The sequence below is a fragment of the Eschrichtius robustus genome, chromosome 11 (genome assembly GCF_028021215.1).
Source record: "Eschrichtius robustus isolate mEscRob2 chromosome 11, mEscRob2.pri, whole genome shotgun sequence".
NCBI lineage: Eukaryota > Metazoa > Chordata > Mammalia > Artiodactyla > Eschrichtiidae > Eschrichtius > Eschrichtius robustus.
In genome coordinates, this window is record NC_090834.1 from 42366024 (window position 1) to 42387913 (window position 21890).

Genomic DNA, 21890 nt, shown 5'->3' on the forward strand with positions numbered 1-21890 from the left:
TGGTGTTATTGTGTGGATAGAGAGGAAGCTGATTTGTGTCTGGGGCACTGAGAAGGGAGAGGCAGGGTCCAGGGTATGTAGAACCTTGTAGCTCATGTGAAATATTTGAGATTTTTTCAACTTGAAATGAGAAGGCATTGGAAGTTTAAAATAGCACTTGACATGATATAATTTGCATAGTTAACTAATCACCTTAATTGTTCTGTGGACCCCTTGGGGGCAGGAGAAGTAGTTAGAACATCTAAGTAATACAGGTGAGAATTGATGGTTACTGACATAGGCCATAGTGTTGAAAATGCACAGAAGTGGCCAAACTCAGAATAAATTTTGGAAATTGAACATGATAGTTTGGATGCAGAAGGAAACACTTCAGAGAATCAAACCACATCTCTCTTCCCTCCAGCTCTCCCCTACAGAATTTCAGTAAGAATCTGGAATTTGAAGCACCATGTCAGACTACAGGCAGGACTAATGAAAAAGTAAGGCTTCTTTGAAGTTCTTTTTGAGGAGTAGCAAAAGCCCACATCTCATCCCTATCACCATGCAGCTAGGCAACTGTGTGGTAGTATATTCTGTGGAAAACTGAAGCTGAGAGACTGAACTCAGGATCCTCAGTGGAGGATGGCAGTGAGATGCTTGGCTGGAAAGATGATTAAGCCCTGTATTGAGACGGTGGAACCACATGATGGAAGCAGACTGGAATTACTGGGAAGGCAGCAGCCCTGGAGAGCAACTGGACCATAGTAGATCTCATATGAGCAAGGAGTAACTTTCATGTGATAAGGAACTGAGATCTTGAGGGCTTTTGGTCCTTTCATTTAGGTCAGTTGTGGATATGGCAGTGCAGAGAAATAAGGGAACTCTGAAAAGTCTCTATGAAGACAGTATTCTGGCTCATATTGCTATTTTAAATTTTAGAAACTGAAATTTTCCTTGTTATATTTCAGGGATATCACAATCTCTTCCCGGCAGATACACGCTCCAAATAACCTAGGATAACCAAATTGTGGGTTTTGAAGGCCAAGAAACAAAAATAAACTTCAGAAAATATTTCTTCCACTGTACTCCTTATGTATTCCCCCACTTTTATACTTGAAACAAAATCTCCTTTGCCCAACAAAGAGTAGCAATGTTAAAAATACAGTTTAGTTTTACCAGTATACTGGTTCCTAAATTAGTCTTCTTGACCTAAGTAGGCATTTCTCAAAAGAAGATATACAAATGGCCAACAGGCCCATGAAAAGATGCTCAACATCGCTAATTATTAGAGAAATGCAAATCAAAACCACAGAGGGGTATCACCTCACACCTGTCAGAATGGTCATCGTCAAAAAGTCTACAAATAATAAATGCTGGAGAAGGTGTGGATGAAAGGGAACCCTCTTACACTTTCGGTGGGAATGCAAATTGGTTCAGCCACTATGGAAAACTGTATGGAGGTTGCTTAAAAAAACTAAAAATAGGGCTACCATATGATCCAACAGTCCCATTCCTAGGCATATATCCGGAAAAGACGAAAAGTCTAATTCGAAAAGATACATGCACCGCAGTGTTCATAGCAGCCCTATTTACAATAACCAAGACATGGAAACACACCAAGTACCCATCAACAGATGATTGGTTTAAGAAGAAGAGGTATATACATACCGTGGACTATTACTCAGCCACAAAAAGATGAAATATTGCCACTTGCAGCAGCATAGATGGACCTAGAGAATATCATACTAAGTGAAGTAAGCAAGACAGAAAAAGACAAATATATCACTTATATGTGTTATCTAAAAAACAATACAAGTGAATCTATATACAAAACAGAAACAGAGTCACAGACATAGAAAACAAACTTGTGGTTAGCTAAGGGGAAAGGGAGCAGGGGAGGGATAAATTAGGGGTATGGGATTAACAGATACACACGACTGTACAGAAAACAGATAAGCAACAAGGATTTGCACAAAAAATCAAAACAAACAAAAACAAAACCAAAAAAACCCAAGGATTTGCTATATAGCACAGGGAACTGTATTCAATATCTTGTAATAATCTATTATGAAAAATAATCTGAAAAAATATGTATATAACAATCATTTTTCTGTATACCTGCGACTAACACAATATTGCAAATCAACTATACTTCCATTAAAAAAAAATTAGTCTTCTTGAAAGGATCAGGAGCTGGGGGTGGTAATGAAGGGGGTTCATCAAGCAATTGTATTGAAAATTCTATTTTATTTCAAGTCAACCGGCACACTCAATTTGGATACTCAAAATCTGGACCACTCTTCTCAGGAAAACATGCCCAGATCCAGCTGTTCTTCCATGTTCAGTAAGTTGTTGCTATACTTAATCTTGGAAAAGCAAGGGACATTGACAATGACAATTAAATAAAGGCAAGGATAGAGCCACCTTCGTTCTTACTGCCACGATCTCTCCTAGGCCTCTCTCCACTTCTGAGAAATAACAATCACAAGTCCAGTGTATATTCATCAAGTTTGTAGACCAAAGGCTACGAAATCGAAAGTAGTATGTCGTGTGGTTTTAACAACATACCCCCACCATCACCTTTTAAAAAAGTCAATATTACAGTTACAAGATCTAAAGACTTTCCTATCTATAGTCCCTGGTTAGTTCAACAAAGTCCACTAGATCTGTGTAATTTATTTTATTTTATTCGTTCTGCTGCTGATGGACAATAGGGTTATTTGCAAATCTTTGTTATTTCGAACTATGCTTTACAGAGCAGCTTTGTATATAGGATTCCTGGGTTGTATTTATGTTCACTTTTAACTTTTTAGGAAAAGTCAGCTTGCCCTCCAATTTCCACCTCTATTGCCAGTGTGGGAGAGTTTTGGTTTCTCCTTATCTTGACCCACTTTTTTATATTGTCAGACCTAATCAAAATGGGCAGAGAATAGCTTCTCTGATTGCTAGTGATCCTGCACATCTTCTTGTATTTATTGGCCATTTGGATTTCCTCTTTTCTGAATTACCTACTCTAAAGCTCTGCCTACTTTTTTTGGTTTGACTATTTTTTGTTGTTGTTATGTAGAAGTTATATGATATTCAGGATACTAATTCATTGTCTATTTCACGTATGATGACAAACTTCTCCTGGACTGTGAGTTCTTTTAATTTTTCACGTCATAGTATTAGTCAGGGTTCTTCAGAGTAATAGAACCGATAGGAGATATATGTATAGCGCTTATTAGAGGAACTCATTCATTTGGTTATGGAGGCTGAGGAATCCCACGATCTGTCAGGTGGGCCGTCTGCAAGATGGAGAACAGGGAATATGGTTGGGTCTGGGTTCAAAAGCCTGGGAACCAGGAGTGCCCATGTCAGATGTCCCAAAGCAAGAGAAGACGGATGCGTCTGCTCAAGCAGAGAGAGTAAATTCACCCCTACTCTGCTCTTTTGTTGAATTTGGGCTCTCAGTGGTTTGGGGGATCCCACCTGCAGGGGTGAAGGCGCTCTTTACTCAGTCTACTGATGCAAGTGCTAATCTCTTCCCGGAAGAGCCATGCAGAACACACAGAAGTGATGCTTTACCAGCTATCTGGGCATCTCTTAGCCCAGTCTACATGTGACATTAACCATCACAGTCATTAGTTTGGAATCATTTAAATATATCAGACGTTCCCATCATGGTGCTTTTGGTTCTTTAAGCCATTGTTCCACCCTGAGTTCATAAAGACCTTCTTCAATATTTTCTCTTAAAATTCTGTGTTTTATCCATCTGTAATGCACCTCAAATTTATTTATGTAAGTGGTATGAGGTCAAGCTCCAATCCCACCCCCCCCCAAAATAGTGCCAATGCCACTACCACATATTGAATAGCCCATCCTTCCCCATTGGTTTGGTACGCTACCTCCATCATAGGCAGACTCCCACATATCCATGTGTCTGTGTCTGGCCTCTCTATTCTGTACATAGATATATTTGTCCATTGAAGCTCAAATATCACAGTTTGGTAGAGGAGAAGTCACCCCTCTTTGTTCTTCTTTTAAGGAATCATCTTGGAGCTTCTTGCTTGAATACTTCCCTACTTACAAGATCTGTCACCCTGACCAAGTTTCTTAGTATCTCCTTGATGCGGTTTCCTCATATGAGAAATAGGGTTCATAGGATTTCCCTTATACGGTCATTATGAAGATAAGGCGTAAATAAATTATTCTATGCAGAGTGCATTGAACAGTGTCTGGCATTAGATAGTCACCATATATTAGCTATTTTTAATAATATTTGTTCTGTTAGACGTACAGAGAAACTTCTGTGGATCAAAAACAATGAAAAAGAGAGGGAAAAGACAAATCAAAGAGTGAGAACAGATATCGTGTTACTCATACCCAGTAAAGAACTAATAAGCAGAACATATAACTACTACCAAGACAGACAACCCAGCAGAAAAATGGACAAAATACTTGATGAGGCACTTCCTGAAGGAGCACCTCCAATCAGCCAATAATCATCAGAAAAATGGGTTCACCCCTATTAGGAACCAAGTAAATGCAAATCATTATGAGGTACCCCTATGCCCTCACCTGATCGGCTAAAACTAAAAAGGCAGAAAATCACCAAAGATTTGCAAAAGTGAAGGGCGATGAGCACCCTTGCATGCAGCTAGTGCGTAAACTGGTAAAATGTGTTGAAAACATTTGGCAAGTTGCAGTTTACATATTCTATGGCCAGTATACACGTCAGAGAATTTTCAGAGCAACGCTGTTTGTAAGAGGCCAAAAGTGGAAACAACCCAAAGCCCCATCAACAGTAGAAAGTTTATGTGGTTGAATACTTTACAGCCCTGAAACAGAAAAGTCCAGCTGCATGCAACGGCGTAAATGATGAAAAAATACACCAAAAATACACTAAAGTACATAAATACATTTGTGGTTCTTCAAGGTTATATAAAGTTTTCAAGAATGGACAGAGTTTTAATTTTATAATGTTTACCAAAATTACTACGTGAATAGTTAGGATAAGGTCAGTGTAGGAGGCAGAAGGGGCTGTAATCTGGGAAAAAGAGCACAAGTCAGGCAGCCAGTTGCCTGGCAATGTTGCATTTCTTGACCTGGGTAGTGGCTCCACTTCTGTTCACTCTATACTTATTTGTTGAAGTGTACATATATGCTTTACAGATTTCTGTGAACACTATATTTCATAATTGAAAATATTTTTAAAAGTGCTCTAAAAAATTGTCACATAGTGGTTCATAAAATCATTTGGTTTGTAGTGTGTTGTATTGTAGACTGTTTCCAAAATTCAGATTATGTTTCTAATTTTTTTCATTCTAATATTGTTTATTGATGCCTTCTCCTGTTTATTTATTATTTACAATATTATATTTAGTAATACGTAAGTTTTTGGACAGTTTTAGACTTACAAAACATTGAGCACGTGGATCAGGGAGTATTGACCCGACCCCACTCACATGTCCCCCTATTAGTAACTTCTTAATTCCCATGGTATATTGATTACAATTAGTGAACCAATGTCAATATGTTATTGTCTACTAAAGGCTATCATTTGTTCAGATTTCCTTACCTTTTACCCAACGTCCTTTTTCTGTTCAAAGATCTCATCTAAAATATCAAATTACATTTAGTTTTCATGTCTCCTTAGGTTTCTCTTGGCTGTAACAGAGTCTCAGACTTTCCTTGTTTTTGACCGAAAGTTTGTATAGGAACCTGACAGTTTGGGGGAATACTGGTCAGGTATATTGCAGGATGCCCCTCTAGTGGAATTTGATGCTTTTCTTATGATTATCTTGGGTTTCTGTATTTTTTTGGAGGAAGATTACGGAGGGAATTTTATCACATTTCAATCACATCATATCAAGGGCCTATACTATCAAAGTAATTTATGACTTTTTTTTTTTTTTGGCCACGTCTCGCAGTTTGTGGGATCTTAATTCCCTGGCCAGGGATCGAACCTGGGCCCTAGGCAGTGAAAGCACGGAGTCCTAACCACTGGACTGCTGGGGAATTCCCAGTTTATGACTCTTGATGTTGACCTGGTTAAAATGGTGTTTGGCAGAGTCCTCCTCTATAAAATCACTGCCCCTCCCCGACTCCCATCCCCACTTGCCACTCTGCACCTGCTTCTCACACTCAGGGAGCACTCCCTTTAGCAGGGAGGACTAGATAATTTATTAACCAGTTGTTTCTTTATTTTATTTTTTTCATAACAGACTTCTCTTTTATTAATCTTTTATATTTTTGTATGTGGTTGTTTCCCCTTTTGTTTTTTGAATTGTTCTATCATTTTTATCTTTTTCTTCTTTCAAATAATTCTGAGGTATTTTGGTTTAGTTTTTACTAACTACTTGCATACAACATAAAAATCAATAGATTTTTAGCTATTATACGGATATTGTTGTAGATGTTATATGGACATTCATTTTTAAATGAATATGGTTGTGTTCAGTTTTTTGATTATTGACTTTCAATTTTATTTCATGATTGAAATAAAAGATTGATCAAGATGGTACTCAATATGTTGATTCTATGGAATTTTTATTGAGATTTATTATGTGGTCTTACAGTGGTAAATGTTTGTAAATGATTATATGTGTTGAAAAACGTTTTGCTATGTGGTTGCTGCAGGTAATATAATCAAAGTTGTTAAATTTTTGTTTAAACTTTTATAACATTAAATTTTCTTCTGTCCTCATCTATCAGTTTCTGAGAGAACGGTGTTTGAAAAAAAAAAATCTCCCACCATGATTGCAAATATGTCACTTTTACTAATAATTCTCAGTCTTTGTGTTCTATGTCTCAGTGCTGTGTGTCTAGGTGCATAAAGTGCATCACTGTAATCTTTCCCATGAGTTTTTCTTTTTGATAACTATAAGCTATTCTTCTTTTACCTTATAAATACATTCGATATTAATTGCTGCTAGACCAGGTTTCTTTTGTTTAATATTTGCTTGGTTTGACTTTCCCACTCCTTTTATTTTCAACCTCTTAGCTCGCTGTAAGATTGGTTTAAAAAATCAAAAGGGCGCAGACAAAGTGGGCTGACCAAGCAGTGCAATTACCGATGATTGGTGCCGATCAAATTATACCTTTGCCCAGGTAGAAAGCCAGAGCCATCAGGACATGGGTCTGCATTTGGAGGCCAGCTGCCCAGAGAACACTGTCTCTCTCTCTGGGTCCTTGAATATCTCCAACTGGAATCAAGATTTTGTTGGTAGAAGGTAGGTCACTTTATTTCTGTAATTTGTGCTTATGAGCAAAAGACTTCTTTTTCTACCAGAAGTTTTAAAAAATGACACTATTTATGCATATAGAGAGAGAGAGAGAGCGAGAGAGAGGGAACTATACATTGGGATATCCTTTCCTTGAGTCTTTATTTTTAAACTTTTTTCCAACTTGTGAAGTTAATTTTTTTCTTAATATTTTCTTGGTAAAAATCACAAAGATTTTCAGGAAAAAGCACCTCATTGAGTGAACTGAGATCTAATGGGAATGAGAGGGTTTCTAGAACTGGGTAAGGAGTGTGTCAATTGGAAGGGAGTTGAAAATTATGTGGGATCAAATTAGAGATTTTGATTGGATATGAGGGTATTAGAATTGGGGTGGTACTGATTGAATTGAAATTGCTGTGGGACATATATAGCCAGACTTTGAGCACAGCCTGTTTCATTCAGAGGCTGAATCCTTCAAGGAAACCATTTTCTGGGTCCTAGTGTATCATCATTTGGAATTAAGGTGTTAGACTAGCAGAAGGCAAGCACTTTTTAGGCCTTTTTTTTTTTTTTTTCCTTTAAAGCATAAAGATGAAAAGGATGACATTTTATATCAGAGAGCAACTTTTTTCCCCTGGTAAAATTCTCACTTATTTGTGCATTTAAAGTACAAGCATTGCATGCATATCATTTTTAGATTTCTTCATTGGGGCCATGTATTTCTGTTATTAAAGGAATTAAAACCTTTTTACTGTTTTTTTTTTGAAGATATATTCTCTTTATTATAGTAACTCATCACTATCATATGTGCCTTCTGGGTCACTTTGTTAGTTCATGTTACATTTTTCCACATGTAAATTATTTTTATCATTTTAGATGATGGAGAAGAAAATACGCAGATGTGTATCCATTCAGAAAAATAATTCATAATGCACAGATTATAAGAGCAGACAGAATTGAAATTAAAATTCTTTATAGAATACAGATACAGATTTTCTTTTTTTATTGGAGTATAATTGCTTTAGAATGGTGTGTTCGTTTCTGCTCTATCACAAAGTGAATCAGCTATACATATACATACATCCCCATATCCCTTCCCTCTTGCGTCTCCCTCCCACCCTCCCTATCCCACCCTCCTAGGTGGTCACAAAGCACCGAGCTGATCTCCCTGTGCTATGCGGCTGCTGCCCACTAGCTATCTATTTTACATTTGGTAACGTATATATGTCCATGCCACTCTCTCACTTTGTCCCAGCTTACCCTTCCCCCTCCCCATATCCTCAAGTCCATTCTCTAGTAGGTCTGCATCTTTATTCCCATCTTGCCCCTAGGTTCTTCATGACCATTTTTCTTTTTTTTTTAGATTCCATATATATGTGTTAGCATACGGTATTTGTTTTTCTCTTTCTGACTTACTTCACTCTGTATGACAGTCTCTAGGTCCATCCACCTCACTACAAATAACTCAATTTCATTCCTTTTTATGGCTGAGTAATATTCCATTGTATATATGTGCCACATCTTCTTTATCCATTCATCTGTTGATGGACACTTTGGTTGCTTCCATGTCCTGTGTATTGTAAATAAAGCTGCAATGAACATTTTGGTACATGACTCGTTTTGAATTATGGTTTTCTCAGGGTATATGCCCAGTAGTGGGATTGCTGGGTCGTATGGTAGTTCTATTTTTAGTTTTTTAAGGAACGTCCATACTGTTCTCCATAATGGCTGTATCAATTTACAGTCCCACCAACAGTGCAAGAGGGTTCCCTTTTCTCCACACCCTCTCCAGCATTTATTGCTTGTAGATTTTTTGATGATGGCCATTCTGACCGGTGTGAGATGATATCTCATTGTAGTTTTGATTTACATTTCTCTAATGATTAACGATGTTGAGCATTCTTCATGTGTCTGTTGGCAATCTGTATATCTTCTTTGGAGAAATGTCTATTTAGGTCTTCTGCCCATTTTTGGATTGGGTTGTTTGTTTTTTTAATGTTGAGCTGCATGAGCTGCTTGTAAATTTTGGAGATTAATCCTTTGTCAGTTGCCTCATTTGCAAATATTTTCTCGCATTCTGAGTGAACCCTATATTTCTAATAATTTGTCTATCAATGCAAATTAATGATTAGATTTTAATTAGAATGTTTCAAGTATTTACACATTAAGTATAATGCTTGTTAAGGATGTGTACATTTGTGTTTTGTACTTTTTTCCTGCTTTTGTTTACATAGCCACACTTTCTAGAATGGTAGATTTTTATCTGTGTTCCCTTATTTTATTATAACGTGATTTGCTTGTCCTTTTCTCTCTTTTCTCTTATGTTTTTACACTTTTAGTGGTCTACAAATTGCATTTTGGTTTCAGTCATCATTTCTATTGGGTGTTATGTTTTCTTTTGTAATTGTTTCAGCTTATATCATTGTTTGCCTTTCCCTAATTTATCTTTTGGGTTAAGCCATCCAATTTCTTGAGTTGAGTGCTTAACTCCTTTATTTTCAAGCTTGCTTAATGTCCTTACACTTCAGTTAGATAGTCCTCTTTTTCTGTCTTATGATTTGCCCTAATTTTTTATTTCTAAATTTCAGCTTTATTGCTGTATAATTGACTTAGAAAATTGTAAAATATTCAGTGAACTTTGTACTGATTTGATATACATTTTTAAAGGATTCCCCCCATCGAGTTAATTAAAACAGTTACTTCATATATTTACTTTTTTTGGTAAGAACATTTAAATCCTACCCTTCTAGAAAATTTCAACTATATATCACAGTGTTATCAACTATAATCACCATGGTTAACATTAGCTCCTGAGACATTCTTCACTGTGTACCCTTTTACCCTCCCTTTCCTGCCCTCCCCCGCAACCACTTTTCTACTCTGGTTCTGTAAGTTTTACTTTTTTTTTTTTTTTTGATTCCACATATAAGTGATGCCATGCCATATTTGTCTTTCTCTGTCTTATTTCACTGGGCATAATACCCTCCAAGACCATCCATGTTGTTGCAAAGGACAAAATTTCATTCTTTTTATGGCTGAGTATTATTCCATTGTATATATGTACCACATCTTCTGTAACCATTCAACCATCGCTGGACATGTTCGTTGTTTCCATATATTATCCATTGTGAATAATACCTCAGAGAATGAGGGAGGGCAGATATCTCCTTGATATTCTGTTTTTATTTCCTTTGGATATATACCCAGAAGTGAGACTGCAGCATCATATGTTGCTTATATTTAAAATTTTTGAGGAACTGCCATACTGTTTTCCATAGTATGCACAATAGCTGCACCAGTTTACATGTCTACCAAAAGAGTGTACTTTTTGCCCTTAAATTCAAACTTTGAAATTTTAAGACTGCTATACAATTTTCTTTAACTTGATGTTAAATCAGTTTGTTTTGTTATCCCCTTATTTTCGATATTTTGTACTTTCTGTAGGTTTGGCTTGGAAACTTCCATGAAGAGACTTTCGGCTACAGTGAGGTGAGAAGCCACCCATGCAGTCAAGCCTGGGAATCTGGAGAGGCCTCAGGCACTTATATCCCTAACAGAGGAAACTCACAGAGCTGCAGGCTGAGGCAGGACTTGGCTCAGAGAGCCCTCTCCTCTGGGAAATAGTCTATTTTCCTTGGCTCCAAAATGCTGACAAGAGCGGAGTCCTTCTGGTGGATTGACAAGCCTGGAGAAGATACCACCTCGTTTGTTTAAAAGTTCAAGTCTGAGTTCCTGCCTCTCAGATATATCTAAACTTCTTTAAAAATAAAGAAAGTATAGGGAAGAGGTACTCCCCAGCATTCTCAGGTATCCAAAGCATACCTAAGAAACTGGGACTCCCTTGCTTATTCGATTGCCGCCATGCAGTCTAAGCACTTTGGTAGCCAGAACCCAAGTTGGAAGATTATGATCTTCCACCCAACCATGGAAGAATTTGAAGATTTCAACAAATATATTGTTTACATGGAGTCGCAAGGTGCACACCGAGCTGGCCTAGCCAAGGTAATTCCACCGAAAGGATGGAAAGCCAGACAGACGTACGATGATATCGATGACATCTTAATATCCACTACCTTCCAGCAAGTGACCACTGGAAAGGCAGGTGTGTTTACTCAACACCACAAAAAGAAGAAAGCCATGACCGTGAGCGAGTATCGCCGCTTAACAAACAGTGAGAAACACCAGATTCCACTCTACTCTGATTTTCAGGATCTGGAGCGAAAATATCGGAAAACACGCCTCTATGATTCACCAGTATATGGTGCGGACGTCAGTGGCTCCTTATTCGATCAAAACACGGAGCAGTGGAACCTTGGACACCTGGGAACCATTCAGGACCTGCTGGAGCAGGAGTGCGGAGTGGTCATCGAAGGCGTCAACACCCCCTACCTGTACTTCGCATGTGGAAGACCACCTTCGCCTGGCACACGGAGGACGTGGACCTTTACAGCATCAACTACCTGCACGTCGGGGAGCCCAAGACTTGGTACGCGGTGCCCCCGGAGCACGGCCGACGCCTGGAACGCCTGGCCAGGGAGCTTTTCCCGGGCAGCGCACGGGGCTGTGGGGCCTTCCTGCGGCACAAGGTGGCTCTCATCTCGCCCACGGTCCTCAAGGACAACGGCATCCCCTTCGGTCGGGTCACTCAGGAGGCTGGAGAGTTCATCGTGACGTTTCCCTATGGCTACCACTCTGGCTTCAACTGCGCGGAAGCCATCAATTTCGCCTCCCCGCGCTAGATCGATTATGGCAAAGTGGCCTGGGAATAGGGCTCTGCATGACCTTTGGAAAAATCTGGGTCAGAATAAGGGAGATTTCAGGTGAGCACCCTTAGGAGATTAAAAATCGGTGGCTGGGTGGGGACTCTAAAGGGGACCTATAATTACCAGCTGGGAAGGGAGTTGGGGTTTAGAACAGTAGCAATAAGACCAGAGATTTGTGAGGTACTGAAGCTGTGTGTGTGTGTGTGTTTGTGTGTGTGTGTCTGTGTGTGTGTGTGTGTTGCCTTCTGTTTTCCTGAAGCAATATGGAATGAAGACTTTGTTTTCTTGGAGCAGCAAGGAAGTAGGGAGGTGGGGAGACTTTATCTTCCTTTCCAGCCAGGCTTGGAGATGCAAGAATAAGATGAACGTGGCCATGAAGAGGTGAGGAAGATGGGCCGTGTCTCTGGGATGCACTGCAGAGAAGAAAGGAGACTTGGGGAGGTCTGCATTGTCACCAGACTGTGAGGCCACCTTCCCTGGCCCCTCTCCAGAGCTGCAGAAGCTTTCCTTCCTCATCATGGCAGAGAGGGTGACTCCCAGGAGAACCTGACTCTGTCCACTATGAAATTTTGTCCTTGGTATGGGAAATTCCAGAAAGGCTATTACTCTGGATAGTAATAATGATTCTCTATTCAGTACTCCTTCCCTATCGCCTCCCCTGCAGCCTCTTCTTTTTCTTTTAATGGTGAAGTAAATAAATGTGATGCTGTTGATGTGGTTTTGTGTTTTCCCTCCATCCACAAACTCAGTCCATCCATGGACCCACTCTGTATGCATATGTGCAAAGTTGAATCTGAAGCGTGATGTCTTTCATAAAGCAAACTTTTCTGCAGTCACTGCTTTGACCTTTCCAGCAGTTACTTAGAGGGGACAACTGGACTTCGAGTCAGCAGAAATGGCATTCACACCTGCGCTTTGCTACTTTCTAGTCGTGGGACCTTCAGCAAAAAAATGATTGATTTTCTCTGAGCCAGAATTACAGTGCGAGAGTTTTGTGAAGATACTGGGGATGTAAATGTGACAGGCATGTAGGAGGTGCTCAGTTAATTTGATGTGCATTCATACACTCTGCTGCCTCTAGGGCCAGCCCAAGGCCAAGGACATCCGCTCATATTCCTTCTCTGATGCTCAGTTCTACTGTTGTTTTCCTCACCGCCCCCCCAGGCTTACATGTTACTTTTATTTTACTTAATAGACTTTATTTTTTCAGAGTAGTTCACAACAAAATTAAGTGGAAAATTCAGAGGATTCCCACATACTCCTTCCCAGGCTCCTCCACCAGCATCCACAGCAGAAAGGAACATTTGTTACAATCGATGAACCTGCACTGACACCTCATTATCACCCAGAGTCCGTAGTTGAAGTTATGGTTCACTCTTGGTGTTGTACAGTCTATGGATTTGACCAATGTATAATGACGTGTATCTACACTTATAATACCATACAGAATAGTTTCATTGCCTAAAAATCCTCTGTGCTCTGCCTATTCATCTCCCCCCTCCCCTCCCCCCACAACCCCTGATCATTTTACTGCTTCCATAGTTTTGTTTTACCAAATGACTTCTTTCACGTAATAATATGCCTTTAAGTTTCCTCCAAGTTTAGTGGTTTTATAGCTCATTTCCTTCTGTTGCTGAATAATATTCCATTGTATGGTGTACCACCCTTTATTTATCCACTCACCTGCTGAAGGACATCTTGGATGCTTCCAAGTTTTTCTGCAATTATGAATAAAACTACTATAAACATTTGTGTGCAGGTTTTGGTGTGGATGTAAGTTTTCAGCTCATCTGAGTAAATACCAAAGAGTGCAATTGCTGGATTGTATGGTGAGACTATATTTAGTTTTGTAAGAAACTGCCAATTATTCTTACTGGTAGAAAACTTATCTTTTTTTTTTTTTTTTTTTTTTTTGCTCCTGATCTACCTCATGTTTGCACAAAAGGTCACACATACCCATTTGCAAATTCCACTCCTTGGGGTATTTCTCCTTGTTACACTGTTACAAAGGCAAGGTAAAGATTTCACAATCAGTCAAGAGCCAGAGGACCCAGCCTATTCAGACTCCTGCACCAACTTGTTTAGTAGTCTTTCAACAAATCAGGTTTCGATGGCTCTCCACTTGCCAGTTTAGGCAAAATGAGCTCTTAGCCACATTGCACCTCTGTTAGGGTTTGCACATAATAAGTTCAGATCCGGGCAAACATAATTTGTGCTAACTAAATATTACCTATTATCACTATTACTTAGGACACAAAGTTGTAAGATGAACGTTAGAACCTGTATTTAAACGTAACTTGTAGAGGTTGGAGTTCGGGTCTTGGGACTCCTCTAAGATTTATAAAAGCGTCAGTTACGGATTTGTCTGACTACCTGGCCACAATGAATTATTCATAGAGATTAACCATTACACCAGTTCAGTTTCCGTGTGAGTAAGGATTCCTTTCCAGATATTTAGAAATAACTTCACCATGATATTTATGTCGTTAGATGGTGACCATATATGGGTTTGGTTTTTTTTTTTTTGTTTTTTTTAAATACATTTATTTATTACTTTATTTTTGGCTGCATTGGGTCTTCGTTGCTGCACGTGGGCTTTCTCTAGTTGTGGCGATCGGGGGGCTACTCTTCATTGTGGTGCGCGGGCCTCTCATTGCAGTGGCTTCTCTTGTTGCAGAGCATGGGCTCTAGGCGTGCAGGCTTCAGTAGTTGCAGCATGCAGGCTCACTAGCTGTGGCTCGTGGGCTGTAGAGCGCAGGCTCAGTAGCCGTGGCGCATGGGCTCAGTTGCTCCACGGCAGTGAGATCTTCCCGGACCAGGGCCCGAACCCGTGTCCCCTACATTGGCAGGCAGACTCTCAACTACTGCGCCACCAGGGAAGCCCCATATATAGGTTTTGAAGTTGCTTTTTCCCCCAATGTTTGTGTTACCTTTCATCACTTTAAATAGGAAACCACAAACAGATGCTAGGAATTGGCTACCGAGATAAGTGGAATAGACGCTGATCTGAGTTGAACAGATCCTGGTGAGGAACAGCCCTTGCCCATCCCGCTCTGCTCACCAGCCTCTCAAACTGAAATGCCTCACAAGCTCCTTGTCATTGACCTGCAGTGATTACAGGGTAATAATGAGACCCTTCTCACGGTTCCTCAGCAAGTGGTGGGTGTTAGGGGGATAAGCAATTTCAGGGAGGACAGAGGAAGGGCACAACTGAGCCCTGTTGGACATGGGTAACATGTTGGAGGTGCCACTCTATGAAAATGCAACATTTGTGTGGCCGGGTTTCTGGATTTTTCTAGGATCCTGGCATCCAGTATCCTCGTGCCCTAAATGTTCAGGCCCCTCTACCTAACACAGAGCTACGTCCAGGCCTGTAGACCTCAGAGAGCATCTTTTCTTTGTCCCATCTCTCAGAGAGCCTCTTCTCAAAAGATTCACATGGTGCCTATATATTTCAGGGCCCGTTCACTCACCACTCACTTATTCATTCATTCGTTTATTCAGCACATGTTTACTAAGTACTTACCATGTACCAGGCACTGTTTGCGGAATTGGGGCACAACAGTGAAAAAGGCAAAGTTTCAGTTCTCCTGGATCTTATATTCCCATTATAAAGAGACACATAACAAGTCAAGCAGTCATAAGGGCTAGGAGAAAAAATAAAGCAGAGTAAGGGGTTAGAGAGTGACAGGACTGCTATGTCAGAGAGGGTGGCCTCTTGGGAGTGTGGTCTTCGAGTGTGCCCTGTGGACAAGGGAGTGAGAGCATCATTCTAGGCAGAGGGACAACACATGCAAATACCTGCGGTGGGGGCAGCCTTAAGGTGCTCACAGATTAGCAACGTGGCTGGAGAGCAGGACAGAGGCGGCGGGAGCTGAGGCGGGGGGAAGGCACAATATGTCATAACTCAGTTAATGCAAACTCCTCCCACTGAGTGATCGGGGCCATTGGTGTTTTAGGTGAGCTGGGGATGGAGGAATTTGGGGGCCACAGAGTCTTTGAAAGCACTGATAATTCACAGCCATCCCTGGAAATGGCTCTATCTTTCCTCCCAAAGGCAAATCCTGAGAGCAGAAGGTCTGTAGGTTCTGGTTTCCTGCTGTATCAGCTGACATGTCACGTTTCTGACTCGTATTGAATTAGGTGGGACTTTAACAGACCCAGCAGATCACTGGCATTCACTAAGTTGACAACAGCCATCCCAGCTACTTATGAGCAACTCCAAATCAATGCAGTCAATATTTTGGAATTGTGCTGAGGCCCATATGCAAATAATGTGGAGAGCAGTGAAGGAAGCTCCTCAGGAGACTTCAGGAGAAATTCTCTGGAAAAACAGCTGCCAGGTGAGAGATCAGGTGTCAGAGTTGAACGGGCTATAGATTTAGAATTTGAGGCTATGCACGGGAAATCCTGGATTCAGATAAGGATAATTTTTAGGAAAGAGCTAGGATTAAGAATTTGCAAAGAAAGAGCTCAGGATCCATTCCCTGGGAATGTCAAGCGTCTATTGCATAAGTTTCTTTTTCCTGAGAAACTCCTTAGTAACCAGGTGACCTAACCTCACCTCTCTTGTGGTATATCACCTTGACTGTACTTACACACGACCATCTAGGACCCTGAGAACTTTATTAACCTATAGTTTAGCTCATGGATTGAACCAGATTAATACAGTTGATAATTATCTTTCTTGGCTTTCTCTGTTTAGTGAGGACTCAATGAAAATTGTCGACTAAGTGAATGACTTGAAACCACCAATAGAAATGAAACAAGAGCTAGCATCATAAGAAACACCTAAAATAAATAAATATTTCCTATTATAGCATAATTGCTTCCATGTTAAATGTCTTTTAAAATAAGATATCCAGTTCTAAGGTGGGGGTTGAAATAACTTACAGAGCCAGAGAATAAACTCTGTTTCTCTTATTCCAGTATGAGACCTTCATTCATTGACGCAACAAATATTGTTAAGCCCCATCACCGTGCCAGGCTAGTACTACATGCTAAGGGAACATAATATGAAGTTTATGATCTGCTTGGAGACAGACAGGCAATTAGGCAGTTTCACCACGCCACAGCTTCTTCCCAGCTACCATAACCATAGCCAGGCTCTCCCCCAAACTGCTGGTTTTAGAGCCTCTGAAGAAAGGTATCCTTTACTGGGAACAGTCAGACTCAAGTTCAGGGCCAAAGCCTCTTGGGGCTCTCAGAGCTGTTTCAGTCTGTTCTCGGGCTCATGGCAGCTCTCTTGTTCACTTTTCTCAATCTTACCTGACCAATGGGCACAGGTCACCTTTTTGGGAGAATGATGGCTGCTCCAGGCATTCCTTTCTTACCAGGGCTGCAGGGGGATGGGACTGGCTTTGAATGCCCCCACTGGCTGCTTCACTCTAGGAGTGAGTGTGGCTTATTGTCAAATCCCCCCCTTCGTCCGCCCATGACATTGACATTCCTTGGCTCCTTTAGGGAGCCGGGGCATTTCAATTCCATTTCCTGTGTTCCATTCCATTTTCCCACTATCTGCCCCCTTGCTATGGACCGAATGTGTCCTCCTAAAATTCATATGTTGACACCTTAATCTCCGATTAGGGATTTGCAGGTGGGGCCATTGGGAAGTCTTTAGATCATGAGGGTGGAGCCCTCATGAATGAGATTAATGCCCTTCTGAAAAGAGAGATGATTATTCCCTTCACCGTGTGAGGATGCAGCAAGAAGGTGGCTGTCTGTAAAGCAGGAAGAGAACCCTCACCAAGAAGCTGACCATGCTGGCACCCTAGGCTTGGACTTCCTGCCTCCAGAACTGTGAAAAAACATGTTGTTCAATCCCTCCAGTTTATGGTATCTTGTGATAGCAGCCCAAATGGATAAAGACACCCCCGTAACTGCTTGTCTACAGTTCACACTGGCTACTCTAGGAGAAAGGTAAAAACAAGTAGGCTAGAGGCAGGAAACGTGGTTACCATATTATGAGTGTCTACAATGTGCCAAGAACCGTGACTCCCAATTTGTATACATCGTTCCCTTTTCTTTCCAAGAGCTCAGTCTGTAGAGTCGGGCAGATGGAGATTGGAAGCCCAGCTCTGCCTTTTGCTAGGGCGACGGGCAAGTGACTCGGCACTCCTAGGCCCCTGCTCCTGGGAGAGCCAGCGGGGCCCAGCACACACCCTGTGTCCAAACACCAGGGCTGCGCTCATAAAACCGTGTGACCTCGGCGGGCTGCTTCTGGACATCATAATAACAGTACTCACAGCAATGGGATGGTTGTGAAGCTCAACTGACGTAATATAAGTAAGAGACTTAGAGTAGTAACCAGCTTGAGGTAAAAGCAAGCTATTATTTCACATCTAGTTGAAGATTTTTTTTAAAAAGTGTGATTTCAGCACAGTGTTCGACGAGAAGCACACAACAAAGTCTAGCTATTATTGAAGTTATTATTATTACTTATTTTATATTACTTTAATAATATTATTCATTACTACTATCACATTCAAACTTAGAGGTGACAGACTTGGGGTTGTCCCTGCTAAAGTAGTTGAAAGGAGAATGACAAAGGAAAAAGCTATAGCTTCTTCTTCTTCTTTGTTTTTAACTTTTTATTTTATATTGGAGTATAAGTGATTAACAATGTTGTGTTAGTTTCAGGTGCACAGCAAAGTGATTCAGTTATACATATACCTGTATCTATTCTTTTTCAAATTCTTTTCCCATTTAGGTTGTTAGGTAATATTGAGCAGAGTTCCCTGTGCTATGCAGTAGGTCCTTGTTGGTTATCCATTTTAAACATAGCAGTGTGTACATGTTAATCCCAAACTCCCTAACTATCCCTTCCCACCTTCCCCCCGGTAACTGTAACTTTGTTCTCTAAGTCTGTGTGTCTGTTTCTGTTTTGTAAATATGTTCATATGTAACATTTTTTTTTAGATTCCACATATAAGCAATATCACACAATACTTGTCTTTGTCTGACTTACTTCCCTCAGTATGACAATCTCTAGGTCCATCCATGTTGCTGCAAATGGCATTATTTCATTCTTTTTAATGGCCGAGTAATATTCCATTGTATATATGTACCACATCTTCTTTAGCAATTCCCCTGTCGATGGACATTTAGGTTGCTTCCATGTCTTGGCTATTGTAAACTGTGTTGCAATGAACATTGGGGTGCATGTATCCTTTCAGACCATGTTTTTCTCCGGATATATGCCCAGTACTGTGATTGTGGGATCATAAGGTAGCTCTATTTTTAGTTTTTTAAGGAACCTCCATACTGTTCTCCACAGTGGCTATACCAATTTACTTTCCCACCAACAGTGTAAGAGAATTCCCTTTTCTCCACACCCTCTCCAGCATTTGTTAATTGTGGATTTTTTGATGATAGCCTTTCTGACTGGTGTGATGTCATATCTCACTGCAGTTTTGATTTGCATTTCTCTAATAATTAGCGATGTTGAACATCTTTTCCTGTGCCTCTTGGAAAAGGCTATAGCTTCTTATCACTCAAAGAGTGGCCAGGATCCACAGCTCAGACATCGCCTTTCACTTTCGTGAAGTTCAGGAGCTCAGACTTCGGCCCCAGACCTACGACTCAGAATCTGCATTTTCGACTAGATCCCAGGTGAGTCAGGGGCATGTTCAAGGTGGAGAGGCACCGCTGCAGTGCGCTGGTCCTCAACCCACAGGAATCACATTTGAAACACACTGATGTGTAGACCCTGCCCCCATCCCCTCACCACCCCAAAATTTCGGCTGCATTGGCTGCAGTAAAAATGTTACAACTGCTGTGCAGTCATGGTTGACACCCACCCATCTATCTTTTGGTCCATGGGGAGTTAGGCTGCAGGGGTGGATGGGAGTTTAGTTTCTTCAGCAAGTGCCAGTGAGAGGGTTTGTTTTTTTTTCTCGTCAGGCCCAGTGGAAGGATGGAGGGACACGGAGAGAACACATTCTTCTCTCCCACCCCCGCCATTCCCCGTCTTCATTCCAACTAAGGACACGTGAGAAGGCTCCGTGCAGGCTTCTTGGCCAATGTTTGTTTCTCTGGTTGCGGGTCACAGTGTCCAGGCTGGGCTGGCTGGCAGTCTGTCTGTCAGGCCTGTGTACCTGGGGCTTGGCTTTTGGGCGGTGGGAGTTTGTATTTCCTTGAAATGGGGTTCATCTCCTTCCTTCATCCACTCCTGCCCACTGCTCACAGCACCCAGAGCCTGCTGGCCTTTCCTGTGAGACCCTTGACCCCTGGTAGAAAATTCCCTTTCCCACCCGGCTCAGGCTGGTTATCTAAGTGACTGTTGCTGTGAGGAGGACGGCTCATGCCCCATCGTAAGGCCAAGGACTCTCCTGGGGGACAGTGTACTATTGTTTTGTGGGAATGAGGGTCATGGGGTTGTCATTTTCTGAATTTTCCAGAGAAGCTAACAACTTGGGGTTTTATGGGGAAAAAAAATGTAAATGTTGACAGCTAGTTAACAAAAAACTTCCAAGTTCTGATAGGCAAATAAAACATTTCCACAGCTCAGACTTGCCCCCTGTTCTAAACAGCCCATTGGGATTGCAGAGATTCCACAAGCCATGGAGGCTAATCCAAATGATCTCGCTGGATCTTTGGAGCTGCTAGAAAAGGGGAGACACCCGGCGTCCCCTAAGCCACGTGGCCAAGGGTTTTTAATCCAATGACTTGTTAGTTTGGTAGTCCCTCTGCTGAAGGCACACCTTCCATAGGCCTAAGCATGGCTGTTTCTGACACTCGCCATCTAAGACCTCTGTATGTCCTCCTAGGGGGACAGGGGACCTCTTGGCCTGACCTGGGGCCAGATATAGTAGGAGTTGTGCAGGGCAGTCGTATTTCCCTAGGACAGCAGAACGGAAGGAAAGAAAGGACAGTTTACACTCTCCAATCTTCTCCCTCCCCTCTTTTGTGCCCTCCCTGAATGACAGACAGCCCCAGCGTTAGACACAGCCCCCTTGTTTAATGGTGCCACGTCTCTGCTAGTGACCGAATGTTTCTCCCTCATTATTTTCTTTATACAAGATGACGTGACTTGTGTCTGTTGCTAATATTAGATCTGTAACAGATGCCCTCATTGTTGGGCCCTGGGTCCATGTGGAGCAGATTAATAAAGCAAAGACAAAGGCCTCAAATACTCAGTGACTTGAAGCGCAGAATTTGCTGCAAGGGACAGGGGCCTTACACTGTGTTAGGTAAGGTGAGGGGACAGGCCTGTGAGAGACCAGGAATTGAGACCACAGTCTAAATGCCATTGGAATTGTAGGCAGAGCTCTTGGGGTAAACGGGCAGGGAGCATAAAGCATCAAGAAGAGGCATCTTCATGTGGAGACAAACAGTAATGTGGTTAAAATGACAGGTCATCTAGTCACCACTGGTGGACAAAATTAGGAGACAGGGGAACCAGGTAGCAAGTCTAGGGAGACAGTAGATAGTTCAGTGAACATGGCCAATGTCGTGGTTCTTTTTACTCCTTTCCATTTTTCTCAATAAAGCCTTTTAAGACAGATCAGAGGAGGGTGGTCACCTACCATGTACCTCCTGGGTCTTAGCATGGACCACTGGGACTTTCTTTGCCCCTCCCTCATCTTCTTATTGCACGATAATTTGTGTTTGTGTTTTATCTTTAATTTATTTTATTGAAGTATGTTGACTTATCAATACAATGTTGTGTTAATTTCTGCTGTACAGAAAGGTGATTCAGTTATATATATATACATATATATATATATATATATATACCTTCTTTTTCATATTCTTTTCCATTATGGTTTATCACAGGATATTGAATATAGATCCCTGTGCTATACAGTAGAACCTTGTTGTTGATCCATTCTATACATAATAGTTAGCATCTGCTAATCCCAAACTCCCAATCCACACCCTGTGTTGTGTTTTTCAATATCTGCTGAACATGTTTTTTTTTTTTTTCGATATTTTTATTTCG

At 41.1% G+C, this 21890-nt stretch overlaps 1 protein-coding gene across 1 annotated transcript; it reads left to right on the top strand.

The window, feature by feature from the left end:
• The first annotated feature begins 11045 nt into the window (after nt 1–11045).
• LOC137772180 (lysine-specific demethylase 4D-like) lies at nt 11046–11953 on the top strand. Its single transcript, XM_068556069.1, is given in 2 exon segments — nt 11046–11580; nt 11583–11953. Coding segments are annotated over 2 exon segments (906 nt in total).
• The last annotated feature ends 9937 nt before the right edge of the window (nt 11954–21890 follow it).